At 41.6% G+C, this 12,353-nt stretch overlaps 2 protein-coding genes across 3 annotated transcripts; both read right to left on the bottom strand.

The window, feature by feature from the left end:
* Positions 1-24: 24 nt before the first annotated feature.
* LOC122143752 lies at positions 25-2,534 on the bottom strand. Its single transcript, XM_042754366.1, has 5 exons — positions 2,432-2,534; positions 1,265-1,497; positions 668-846; positions 483-576; positions 25-378 (listed from the first exon to the last, which is right to left on the bottom strand). Exons 1-5 carry the CDS (start codon positions 2,511-2,513, stop codon positions 25-27), a joined length of 942 nt encoding a protein of 313 aa, XP_042610300.1. The 5' UTR covers positions 2,514-2,534.
* A 430-nt stretch (positions 2,535-2,964) lies between these two features.
* LOC109094835 lies at positions 2,965-5,515 on the bottom strand. 2 transcript variants are annotated; one of them, XM_042754374.1, is made up of 4 exons: positions 5,289-5,515; positions 4,079-4,484; positions 3,699-3,791; positions 2,965-3,537 (listed from the first exon to the last, which is right to left on the bottom strand). In XM_042754374.1, the coding sequence occupies exons 2-4, from the start codon at positions 4,302-4,304 to the stop codon at positions 3,119-3,121; spliced, it is 738 nt and encodes a 245-aa protein (XP_042610308.1). In that variant the 5' UTR covers positions 4,305-4,484; positions 5,289-5,515; the 3' UTR covers positions 2,965-3,118. The 2 variants fall into 2 exon arrangements, with proteins under 2 accessions (XP_042610308.1, XP_042610307.1); XM_042754373.1 differs by lacking the exon at positions 5,289-5,515 and having other exon boundaries at positions 4,079-4,777.
* Between the last annotated feature and the right edge of the window lie 6,838 nt (positions 5,516-12,353).

The following is a 12,353-nucleotide window of genomic DNA, read 5'->3' as shown; positions in this document are numbered from 1 at the left end:
CTGCCAACATTCCTTTGCAGGTGTTTAGGGACAGTCAATGACATTGTAATGTTTTCTTACCTCGCATTTAAAATCATGGGCTTTCATGCTCAGAAGGTGCTGGAGCTCCGGGCAGCTTTTTGTGACTTTGTTGAGGTAAGGCCAGTACTTGCAGGTTACATCCATGGCAAAAAAGCTTATTGGCGTATTTGCCAGCTTGTTCTGCAGGTAGAGGGGATAAGCATATATTTCTCCCCTGAACATGTTGAGAGCGGTGAGAAAAACTCCATGTCGACAGACTGCAAGCTCAAGTCCCTCCTCATCAATTTTACTTGAGGATTTCTGAGACGTTTCCCTTGCAGCTGACCACTCCCCTCCACAGACACCTCTTCCAGAGACCTACAAAATGGAAAAAGGTTGTTATAAAAAGTAAGGAATCACCCAAACAATGTCAAGATGTTATTGGTGTTTTTTTTTTTAGAAATATTATAAAACAAGTTTACATGGTTGGTGGTAGAATGAATGTAATCCACAAATCTCTCTACTTCATCATCTTTTGCAATGAAGATGCCATCAAATAAGGCTTTTTCTTCAGATCTAAATGAAAGAAAGATACACATTGACCTTCAATATGACACAGCCAAGGTTACTTTAACAACACTGCAAATTACACACATTTTGAAAGTACCTTGCTGCATTCTTAAAGCGGTAGTGCTTGCGATTTCCATCCACAGAAACAGCAAGCATGTCTGGGGTGCATGCAGGGCAGACAAAATGCTCCTCCCTGCAGATCTTATCCACCTCAAATCTAACAGCCTCCCACTCCAAAAAACTTTTTCTGAAGCTGTCTGCTGTGATCTTCCCAATCTGTTTCAGAACAAATAAAACATGCCAACATAATTCACAGTAAACTAAAGTCAGTAAGGTCAAAGGTGACGCCAAATCCTCCACCATCGAGCCTCCAAAGGCAGCTGCTCAGCCCAGTGCATCATTGGAAATCTTTTGGCTCTTTGTATGTCACGGACAGAAAACATCACAACCAAAAAATTTTTACATTTAGTGTACGAATTTAGATTTTTTTACAGAGCGGTAGTTTTTACACAAAAATTTGGAATATTAGATGACGTTCTGTCAATGTATCGTGTATAGCTAAATCACTGTGTTTTGATATCATCAACATGCTCCAATTATAATAATCAATGTGTTGATAATGTCACCATAGTCATTCTACAATACACGTTAATACTAGTACTAGTTGTTAGTGATTCCCACCACTAATACTCACACGGCCAAAGCGGAGAGTTCGTTGATCAAGCATTCTTAAAAATGCTTGGCATGACAGTCCTGGTGCTGCCATCTTCAACTCTTCATATGAATAAAACACATCTGTAGAGTACACTGTGGAAAAGTGAAGGGTAGCAGGCCAGTAGTCATTACGGACTAAGTCATCCACTCCAGGGCTCCATGTGGTTTTGCATGCCTCGCATTTCATCTCAGGCATACTGAGATCATATCGTCCTGGAAAAATCAAGAACACATTGTATTATGCACAACTCTGACAAATTCATTGGGAACTAGAGGTCCCTCCCGCATGTCCCGACACAAAAGACTGCAGCGCGGGACAGGTTTTGAAAGCTCTATGCGGGACTGGCCGGGATGAGACAGGTGTGTTTTGCTGGTGCGGGAGAAACAGATGATTCACTGCATTTCCGCAAATTAAATATTTGTGTAAAACAACATACACAAATGAGAAAGTAGTGCATGTAATTATAGTTCAGCTGGATGATATGTTAGGCAGCAATAAAAAAAAAGAAGGTGTTTAAGCAGTCTAACTGACAATGTTGTTTACGTGGTTTCAATTCTTTCCCGCTGCTCTATCTGAAACTTGAAATTGAAAGCATGACAGAAGAAGTGGACACCACTGGGCTACTTCAGATGTTCTTGAATTTCTAAAGAAAAGTAGCCTACATTATAATCACCCATATAGTACAGTCATAACCAAGAAACTTAAAATCAGACATCTGGCAGTCTTTCTCAGTTGTCAAATGCATCTTTCGTGAAATAATGCAAAACTGAACATCCCTCCTGCCTATCCTGTGGTCTTTCACAGGCGGGAGATGCACATACGGTTATCGATGCGGATGGGAGTGGGACTAAAACAACACATTGCAGAACGGGACCGAATATTGCAGGAAGGGGGGGGGGGGGTGCAGGACTGAAAATCCTGCCCAGCGCAGACCACTATAGGGAACGTTTGAATAGAAATAGATAAGCAGTTTTTTTTTATTCAAATAGGACAATGGAAAGTGTCAGGAAGCAAGTAGGAGAGCCCTATGGGGTGGAATCGGGTTAAAGTCCAACCCAGGTCCCTATGGGCACTTTGCCCAGAATGTGATATGGACACTAGAGCCACTTGATCTGGAATGTTCCCTTAAGTTCATCTTATTCTTACCATTCATTGTAACCACAGCAACAACTTTTCCTGTGTTGACACTCAACGATCCTGGAGAACAACTACATATTTTTTTGGGCATCTCCAACGGCACAATACACACTGAAAGACACATCATATGCAGGGATTAAAGACATGCATCGTACTATGTACTAACTCGAAGTATTCTGTAATCATTTTTTTTAATAAATGATTTGAAAAGCTTTAAAGATAAAGTGTGTTTCAGACAAAGTACTCAAAAGATTCCTGAGAGGCCTATTATACTGTAAAGTTATTTAAATAAACTGAGAATGGGACTAGGGCTGCACAATACATAATTGCGCTTTTTCTGACAGATAAAGCAATTACCATTTCCAATATGATTTTTGAATGTGAATGATTTGATTTAGTTCAATATTCCAAATGTCTCTTTAATTTGTGCCACCTCTGATAGGTAAGCACAGCCAGTGTACAAGACTAACACCCACTGACTGACTGAAGTTCGCCAATCAGAATTTTTGTACCCTTTACGCACTATGCAGACCCACCAACCAGAAGTTGCACAGTCAAGGAGGATGACGTGAATATAAAAGTCAAATGTCACAAATGTACCTAAGCATGATTATTTGCAGATTTTACCATTAGGCAGTTGCGTTGGATCATATTGCAATTGTGATTGCATTAATTGTGCAGCCCCAAATGGGACACTCAAAAAAAAGAAAGAAAAAAAAAGAAATACACCTTACCACACTGGAAAAGAGCCCTCTCCACGACACAGGTTGTTGGAGGCAATGGCTGAAAGAATCCAGCTATTGTTGCATCCCTGTTGTGGAATACGTGGTTTCGGTGTATACTGAGATCACAATCAGCACAGAAAAATGGTTGTGGTCTGCAGTCACGACAACGGACAGCAGCTGGACTGATGCCACATTGTTGGCAGATCTGAGTTGTCACATTTTGTTGTGCTACCATGGTATTCACCAGACAGGCTCTTTCTTTCTCCCACCTCTCTGAGAGGAGACTTTTTCGAGTAGACCAGTCTGAAGAGGCCCGTGGTGGTGCTGGTGCCGTTTCCTGATCATCCAAGTCATCACCCTGTGAGTGGTTTAGCTCTTCAAGGAAAGTCTCTGTTAAAATAGTACATCATATTTAAAAAAATAATTTCTACACTATCAAAGTATGTAACATGGATGTTGTCGGTTATCCTGTTGCAAAAACATGTAATTTACATTCTAATTATTAGAATCTGTAAACAAAATGAACTGATAGCGACAAAAAAAGAACATACCAACAGTGTCAGGAGGACAGTAGTTGGTTAGCTCAACGCTGCTGTCCAACATTCTAGGATGAGCACCAGCCTTACGACTGTAGCTGTGACTAGCTGTAGCAGAAAATAAAACCTAAATCAACCTTTACAGCATTACAATTCCAAAGATTTTGACAAGCTCATTTTATTCCACACAATGATACAAACTTTTATTAGCCCAATTACGTTGTCTATACCCCTTTGGTGAGTATGTCATAAAAACTGCATATCTCATACCAGACACATGACTGATTCATGTATTCAATCCCAAGAGGTAAAACAATCTACATCTCCATTTTAGATATATGTGAACAATCACAGGAGTTCTCCTTTAAGTAATATAACTGAAAAATAAAACTGACCCATTTGGTTTCGGGATGACCTTGGTCTGTCATAGACAACATTTCCATCACTGTCTCTCTTCAACCACCTGACAGGTTGATGGCTGGTGGATGGTGCTGCCTCCTGTTCTCCCGACATCTTATTAATGAAATCATCCAAGCTCTGGAGTTCATAATTTAATTCAGAATGTTCAACAAGCTCATCAAGCTCATCAAGGACCTGTTCGAAATTGGAATGGTCACTCATGACGAACAAGGACAAACAAAACACTAAAGGGATAGGGGGAAGAGCAAATGAGCAAGAACCACGGAGAACTAGACGGACTAACAACAATTAAATAGACAAACGTGGCTCTTAAAAGTGCCTTTGTTTTTGCTTTTTAATGAAACAGAAGTTTTAAAATAAATGATGAAGGAACAAGGGGACCTGTTGAGAGAAGGGAAAGATAATACATTCAGATTTGAAGATCATGCTACATACAAATACATATATACTGAAAAACTGAAAGGTTTAAGAACTTGAGAAAATGTTGGTCAAGTTTGCCCATGGTTTGGGATGTGGCGGGGAGGTCTGTGGGTGCTTATAGTATTAGGCCAGAATACTGTAGGGCTGGGTGTTGCCTGAAAACTCACAATACAATAGCTCAAAAGGGATGGACTGATCTTTACAATCATGGCTGATATTGATACCAACCATTCAAAATGCCAGTTTGGCTGATAATCAGTGCCAATTTTTTTAAATATGTTTTATAAGTTATTAATTCTACTTTTGTACTAACAAGGAAAAATATTTCTTTAACTGGTTTATTTCCTTTTCCCTGTGATAATTTTACTGTATATAAATGGGCACAAAACACTTGGCAAAGAAAGAGCAACGAACGACATACAACCACAAGAAGAATCCCAACGCAGAAATACATTATAGCTGCTGTAACACGTTATGTCTCATTATGAAAATCTTACATTCTCTTATGATTGTACCTTACATGATTATATGCGACAAAAAATTAACTTGAATTCAATTAGCTAACTTTGCTAGCCTGCACATTTGGTACAGAAAGCCATTTTTTTTAGAATGTTTTCCATTATTTATCGTCATAAGATATGGCCACCTTAAAAAATGTAAAGTTCCTAAACACAACTTCTTGTCCTGATTCAACAGTTTTGATGTGTAAATGTAAGAATAGTATCGATCTTTATTAATTAAGCCTTCTAACATTACTTTACTTACCGAGTGGAAAATCGCAATGGACCTTGGGATCGCCCATACGGTGATGTCAGCGTTATTAATTTAGAGGATTTAATAATAATAATAATAATAATAATAATAAAAAGATTAATTGAACACAATCGTAGCATTTATATGCATTTATTAAAATCAACAAACCTCTGATAAAAATACGTTATCCAGCATGCTATAGTTAAAGCGGTGTCCTACCAATGATAAGAAAACGCTTAAACTGCTTACTTGCATGCACCTTGAAGCGTTGTTAAACTCACCTTTTAATGCCGTTTTACCTGCAGTCGAACGTTGCTTTGGTCAAACTCACCTCTGAATGCCGTTTTCCCTGCAGGTGAGCGTTGTTAAACTCATCTCTGAATGCCGTTTTCCCTGCAGGTGAGCATTGTTAAACTCACCGCTGATGAACGCGCTAAACCTTTGCGGGCGCTTTGATATCAGATTGCGAGGCTTTTTAAACATCAAAAACCCGCCATTTGGGGGCCGCCATTTGACTCACCTTGGCATAGATCAATTTTTTGTAACCTGTTCCTTTTTATTTTTATTTATTGTAGTCTAGATCCATACGAGGCAGACAATGGGTTGTGGTGTGCTGAAACAAGACGTCAAATTTCAACGCTGTTTAGTTCCATAGAAGTCTATCGGACTACCCCCCACGTTGAAAAAAGACGTCAAAGGTATACCCAGTGCGTCAAAAAAGTGACGCCAGATCCCTTGACCATGCGTCAGACATTTGACGAGTAGCGAGTGAGACTGTGTTGGGCTTCCACCTTACTCGGGTCTGTGGAGATACCATGGATATTCACCACATGCCCAAGAAAAGTCAACTCCTGAAGACAAAACCTGCTCTTCTTTAGGTTTACAGTCAACCCAGCTGTCAGCAATCGATGGAGAATTGTCTGGAGATCGAGGAAGTGCTGGTCCATGCATTGTGAATACACTATAATATCGTCAATATAGACAAAACAGATGGTACCTCGCAATTCTCTCAAAACTGTCTCCATCAATCTTTGAAAGGTCGCTGGGGCATTTTTTAACCCAAAGGGCATGACTCTAAACTGATATAACCCTGATGGAGTGATGAAGGCCGTCATGGGCTTGCTATCTGGGTCCATTGTTACCTGCCAGTAGCCACTGTTAAGGTCAATGGTCGAGAAGATGGACGCACCAGAGAGGGATTCAAGAATCTCAGTGATGTTCGGGAGAGGGTATGCATCACTCTCTGTTATAGCATTAACCTTCCGGTAATCAACACAGAATCTCATTTTACCATCTTTTTTGGGAACTAGAACTACAGGTGAAGCCCAGGCAGAGTGAGATGGTTCCACAATACCTGCCTGTAGCATCTCCTCCAGCTGCTCTCTCACAACAGCTTGCTTTGAAGGACTCATGCGATACGGTCGCTGTTTAATGGGCACTGGATGGGTGATATAGAGGTGGTGTTGGAGAACATCCGTCCGTCCTGGACGAAGGGTACACACCTCGGAGTTGGACTCTAAGATTTGCCGTAGTTGTTGTTTTCCTTCCGGTGGTAAGTGAGCACCATTTACAGCCAGGTCAATGAACTCTTGATCATCCAAGTTGTCAAGTGGGCCTGATAACAATGGGGGTGTGGGTGGAGGAATGGAACTAAGCAAGGAGAGGCTTTGCTTAACGCTCTTTTGGTGTTGTCGCTTTTCCAGGTGTGGTAGTTTCACTGCCGGTATACTGGCCTGACCTGGTTGAAAAGGGTAGTCTTCATTAGGGGCAGACTTGAATGAATATTTCCTGTCTGTCACGTTAATCTGCAGTCCACTAGAGAATATAAAGTTCAAACCTAAGATCACTGAATAAGCAAGGGCTTTGGAGGTGAGGACAGCCACCCACACTGAGAAAGTCTTATCATGGAGAATAATGTGCAGATTTATCCAGCCTAATGGAACTTCTGCCACACCATTAGCTAAATAAAGAGGTCCAAGGGTCCACGGGTGAAGTTTGATGGGTGGGTTAAGCTCTGACCAAAGGTTTTCATGGAGAAGGGTGTAACTTGCGCCTGTATCCAATATAGCCTTCCCTTTCCAAGTGCCAATACTAATAGGTATTACTAATTGTTGTGGTACCGCAGTTGGCTGATATGGGGTATTGAAACCGGTGGTGGTACTCTCTTCCATGGTCATAGATGGCCAGGGTGTAGCTGCTGCAGACACCGTGTTGCTGGAAGGGGTAGTTGGCTGGCGAGGCGGACCCCCAGACTTCAAAGGTTGGAAGGAACGCTTGTTATTGTTGGCACGATACTGATCAAATGGCTGATTGGAAGAAGCAGACATAAAATGTGGGCAGGTTCCAGGTGAGTGGTAACCTTTACACCTCCAGCACTGTACTTGAGGCTTCTCCACGGGTTGGTTAGGGATTGGTCTTTGTGGCATGGTAGGTGGTTTTATGGCCTTACGTCCCTCATATTGGATGTGCTGTGCATAATCCTTCTCCAGCTGATGACCCAGCTTCACTAGATCTTCGACTGTGCTTATTCTGCTGCGTAGCTGGCTGGCGAGATAGGGCTTGATATTTTTAAGGATCAATTTTACCATGTCACTTTCTGTCAGGGCAGGCTTCCACCTTTTGCAGAGAGCTCTGTACGAGAACGCAAAATCCCTGATGGATTCCTTCTCTCCTTGGATCCTATTTCTGACCCGATCTGCCAGCTCATCTTCATAATCCTCCGAGAGGGAAAGCTGAGAGGAAGGCGGATTCAAACTCACTCCATGTTGTTATAGACGATCTGGCAACTTCCCACCAGTCACGGGCAGTTCCATACAGGACAGTTCGGAAAGTGGCCAGCAGGTCTGCATCAACCAAGGGATGTAATGCTAGAAAATCTTGACAACGGGCCAGATATAGCAATGGATCTGGGTCGTCGGATTGCCTTCCAAAGGTGGGAAACGTTAATTTCAGGTGGTCACTTCTTACCCCTGTAGCAGCAGATGCAGGTGCAAGTGCAGTCACCGAGGGTGAAGGAGGAAGGGAAGGGAGCGAGGTAGAAACAGGAGGGGATGGTAGTCTCTCCTTAAGTAGAGCCACCATCTTCTTTTCTTGAGTTTTGCATTGGTCAGTCATCTCTGTCTCAAACTTCCTTAAGTTGGTACAAAGACTAGCAGTTTGACTGTTGCATTGCTGTATTTCTGTTGTCAGCTGATCATGGCTTTTTTGAAAGTGCTGTTGCATGGTTTTTAGGTCTTGTTGTACTTCCAGCTGGAGCTGGTCCACCATAAAGCGTACCTCAGATACAACAGTAGATTCTACTTTTTGAAGTTCACCTGATATCATGAGTTTTATGGCTTTCGTTAACTGATCAGCCTCAGACTCATCCTGTTTTCCACTCGTGGCCAATAGGGTGAGAACTTGCTGCTGGTTGTCACTCACTTTGGTAGAAAGGTTATTAATTTGGTCACTGTGCTGAGAAGAAGCTGCTTTCAGCCCCTGGGTAAGTTCACCGACTGCTTTTGTCTGAGTTTCTACAAAATCCAGTAGTGTATCCCAATTACCTTGAACCCTTGAAGTAAGTTGGTGCATTTCTCTTCCAGGAGTTGGGAGTACACCGGGCAAATCCTGCTGCGTCACAGAGAAAGAAGAAGAAAGGTCAGGTGATGTGCATAGCTGCATGGGGCCTGGCCCCTCTTCCCAGGAACGGGTTTGTACTGGAGTGCTAAACTGGACATGTGATTCAGGATAGCTGGTTCTAGAAGGTACTTGGGTGTATGGAACATATGGTGAAGGATGACCAGGGGTAACCTGAGGATGTGGGACAGTTGGCCAAATAGGGGTTGCAACATCAGGCGGAGCTTCAATATCCACACAAGTGGACATAGGGGATGGTGTAGTGGTCATATCTACAAGTAGAATGAAGTGTGTACAATGTTATGTAAAATGTAAGGTGTAGGTGTCAGGCAACAATCAGAACATACATAAAACAACAATATTACAATGTTGTACCAGTGTTCAATAAACAAGTCTAACCCACATACATAAATTTGAAATTTCTTTTTTTCCCCAGTTCAAGTTTTCATCAAAAACAAAAAACAAAATTCAATATATTTTTTTTTTCCAAAAAAAAATTCAGGTCCCTGTTCGGGCGCCACTTCTGTAACGGTAGCAGGCCCAAAGAAAGTTAAATCAAACGTCTAACTTAATTATACACAGTTCGGGCGCCAGACAAGCTTAATCTTGTCAAAATACAAATGCTACTTGTTGCTTTTTTACCCCAGAATGTCTCTATTAGCCACCGATTAGAAACATAAATCAGAGTCTCACACAAAGAAAGTTCACATTCACCGTAATATATTTTCACCAAACTAATAAGGAAACAAAAACAAAAATAATTCACCAGTTCATGGTCATGGATATTTCGGTATATTTTTCAGAAACAATGAATGTAAGAACATCACACAAAACCCCAACAAAGGAGATAAAGAAAAAACTAATTAAGCCCCCTTAATTTCACACACCATTTCCTCAACAGGAGGTACTGGAAACAGAGAAGATGAAAAAGTATATAAAGAGATCACTTTGGTTTCAAGTCAAAATAAAAAAAACATATGTCCTTCAACACATAAAAAACACAATTTCAACAGGTTCGTTGCTCAACAAGCAAATTAAATAAAGAAAAACATTCAACCAATCAGTTCTTACAATCACGAAAAAAAACTTTTACACGCTATATCGAACCAAACACCAGGAAATGGAAAAGGTCTTTGCCTTGGTGCGATGTGATGAATGCGCATGCTTGAATGTTCAGGTATGTTTGCGTGTTAGTGTAGTGTGGGTGTTTGTGTGTGTTTGTGAGGAGCGCTGAGCTCGAGCCGGTAATGGCAGGGAGGAAACTGTTTTTTCTTTTGGTTGGAGTCTTTTACACTAAGGAAGTTTAAACAGGAGTTCGTTCACCTGAGCAGCTCACTCACGCTCGTCAGCCCCCAAAGACTACATCGCCCTGCAACCAGCAGCCGAAAGTGCATGCCGCACTACAGAGACCGCCCCGGAAAATCACGTCCGCTTCAGCGACCCAGACCGGCTCAAACAGCAGCGATGCGTTCAGTCTCACCAACTAGGTGGTTGTCTCAGGTAATCCGGTTTCTCTCTCTTTCTCTCTTCCCTTATCTTTTTTTTTTTCCCCCCCTTCCTCTTATAACTCCTCCTTATATACACGTTTCCCATTTCCGGTTAATTTATTTCCCTCCTCCATCCGGCCACACAGCAAAAGAAAACTCCTCTTTTTTCCTCGTACTGCCACAAAATGTATCAATTAGTTTTTACAGTATTCACCAGAAGTCATCATTTCAGGGGTTATTTTTCAAAAAAAAAATTTCAGTGGGGGTATGTCACCCCCGTTAAACTGATGCTTCGCACTTTGCTTCTGTCAACAGCCTACTGTGATTTGATTGGCCATCTCAGTCATTTTGAAATTGACGAGCGCTGTTAGACCTCTGAGGCTTTGATCTGAAGTGTGCTCTCGTGGTATTTTGCTGTCATACACGTGCAGCGCTACTTCAAGTCAAACACCTACTGTACTTTGTTAGATGCACAACAGTTCAACAGCATTCGCAACTGGTCAGTGTTCAAAAAATGCTGAGAAATCACTTCACGTAACCCTACACAAGTGATTACTTTTAGACTGCCTGAAAAAAAAAATCACCCACTGACTTTCAAAGCTGCTACATGTGCGCGCGCATCCGTAGACTAGTGCAAGTTAATCCTCACACTTTAATAGTATTTATAGCTCTTAACAGGCTGTGTGACTATGAGAAGTTATTACCTCAAAATATACGTCAGTATGCAGTTTTCCCTATTGCCAGCGACTATCCCTCTGCGTGCCACTGTTGGCACGCGTGCCCTGCACTATAGGATCTCAGATTAATTTAAGTAACTAAACTCAGCTTCATTGTTTGTAGAGCGAGACAGACGCAGACAATAAATACATCTCTCTCTCTGAAAATGGCCATATATGAGAAATAAAATAAATTCGAGTAGTTTGCGTCACTGGATATAGCTATCGGTCATTTAACATTTCTATCGTAAATGTATTGTTAAAACTTAACTAAAACTAAATGATTTGCAGCTTCATCTTACCTCACGCTCTTTAACGTTAAACTGACGCATCGCGCTCTGCTTGTCAACAGTGAATCCTGCCTACTTTGATTTGATCGGCCATCTCAGTCATTTTGTCATTGACGAGCACTGTTAGACCGCTGAGGCTTTGATCTGAAGTGCCAACCCTGCTGAAAAAACCAGCACATGCTGGTTAGGTATGTTTTGATGCTGTGATGCTGGTTTATGCTGGTCCTTTGCTGGTTTATGCTGGACCAGCATAAACCAGCAAACGACCAGCATAAACCAGCATCCCAGCGTCAAAACATACCTAACCAAAATATGCTGTGTTTTCAGCAGGGTAGTATGTGCAGTGGTCTCGCGCACATCCGCAGTTTTCCCTGTTGCCAGCGATTATCCCTCTGCATGCCACTGTTGGCACGCATGTCCTGCACTAGAGGATCTTAGATTAATTCTCTTTCAGTAACGACAGTTTCTGAAGCTACGAGATTTGAAGCTGCTCACTGTTGATGTGCCCCTTTCTAAGGCCATGTCATGTGTGTTTTTAGAGAAGGCTAATAAAAGGCTCATAAAATTGATTTATGGACCCTGTAAGCTGTCCTGTGTGCTATTATCTCTTGTCTGGACCGGCACACTGCCCCATTCATGATTCTATTGTTGTCACTCGATGAGCCTTTCACACCTCCGCCAGGTATGAGACATTATCCTCATTATTCCTTTATCATTATTCAGCCATTAGTAGCCTTTATTCTGACATTACAAGGTTTACCAGGCCACATTGCTTCAATCCCAGTATACATTTACTGGCCTATTATCAAAAGTCTTTCTATAAAAATACAACAAAACATTTTCTTATAACCTTACGTGAATTATTATGAAAACATGCATTATGAAGAAGAGCTGCACCTGCTATGCAGCTACATTAGAGCTAAAGTTAGCATCAAGCTACATAAGACAATTTATGAGATTATTAGTACA

The sequence above is a fragment of the Cyprinus carpio genome, unplaced genomic scaffold (genome assembly GCF_018340385.1).
Source record: "Cyprinus carpio isolate SPL01 unplaced genomic scaffold, ASM1834038v1 S000006502, whole genome shotgun sequence".
Taxonomy (NCBI): Eukaryota; Metazoa; Chordata; class Actinopteri; order Cypriniformes; family Cyprinidae; genus Cyprinus; species Cyprinus carpio.
Note: the sequence above shows the minus strand (reverse complement) of the source record. Positions and strands in the feature narration are given on the sequence as shown.

What these genes read in the sequence shown, in the direction of transcription:
- LOC122143752 (XM_042754366.1), bottom strand. Translation starts at nt 2,513, where the DNA reads ATGCCCAAAAAAATATGTAGTTGTTCTCCAGGATCGTTGAGTGTCAAC. An exon ending in GAACTCTCCGCTTTGGCCGT is followed by an intron (nt 847 to 1,264) that starts GTGAGTATTAGT and finishes GTTCTGAAACAG; the next exon opens with ATTGGGAAGATCACAGCAGA. An exon ending in CGCTTTAAGAATGCAGCAAG is followed by an intron (nt 577 to 667) that starts GTACTTTCAAAA and finishes TCTTTCATTTAG; the next exon opens with ATCTGAAGAAAAAGCCTTAT.
- LOC109094835 (XM_042754374.1), bottom strand. Translation starts at nt 4,304, where the DNA reads ATGAGTGACCATTCCAATTTCGAACAGGTCCTTGATGAGCTTGATGAG. An exon ending in GTCATCCCGAAACCAAATGG is followed by an intron (nt 3,792 to 4,078) that starts GTCAGTTTTATT and finishes TTTCTGCTACAG; the next exon opens with CTAGTCACAGCTACAGTCGT. An exon ending in CTGTCCTCCTGACACTGTTG is followed by an intron (nt 3,538 to 3,698) that starts GTATGTTCTTTT and finishes CTATTTTAACAG; the next exon opens with AGACTTTCCTTGAAGAGCTA.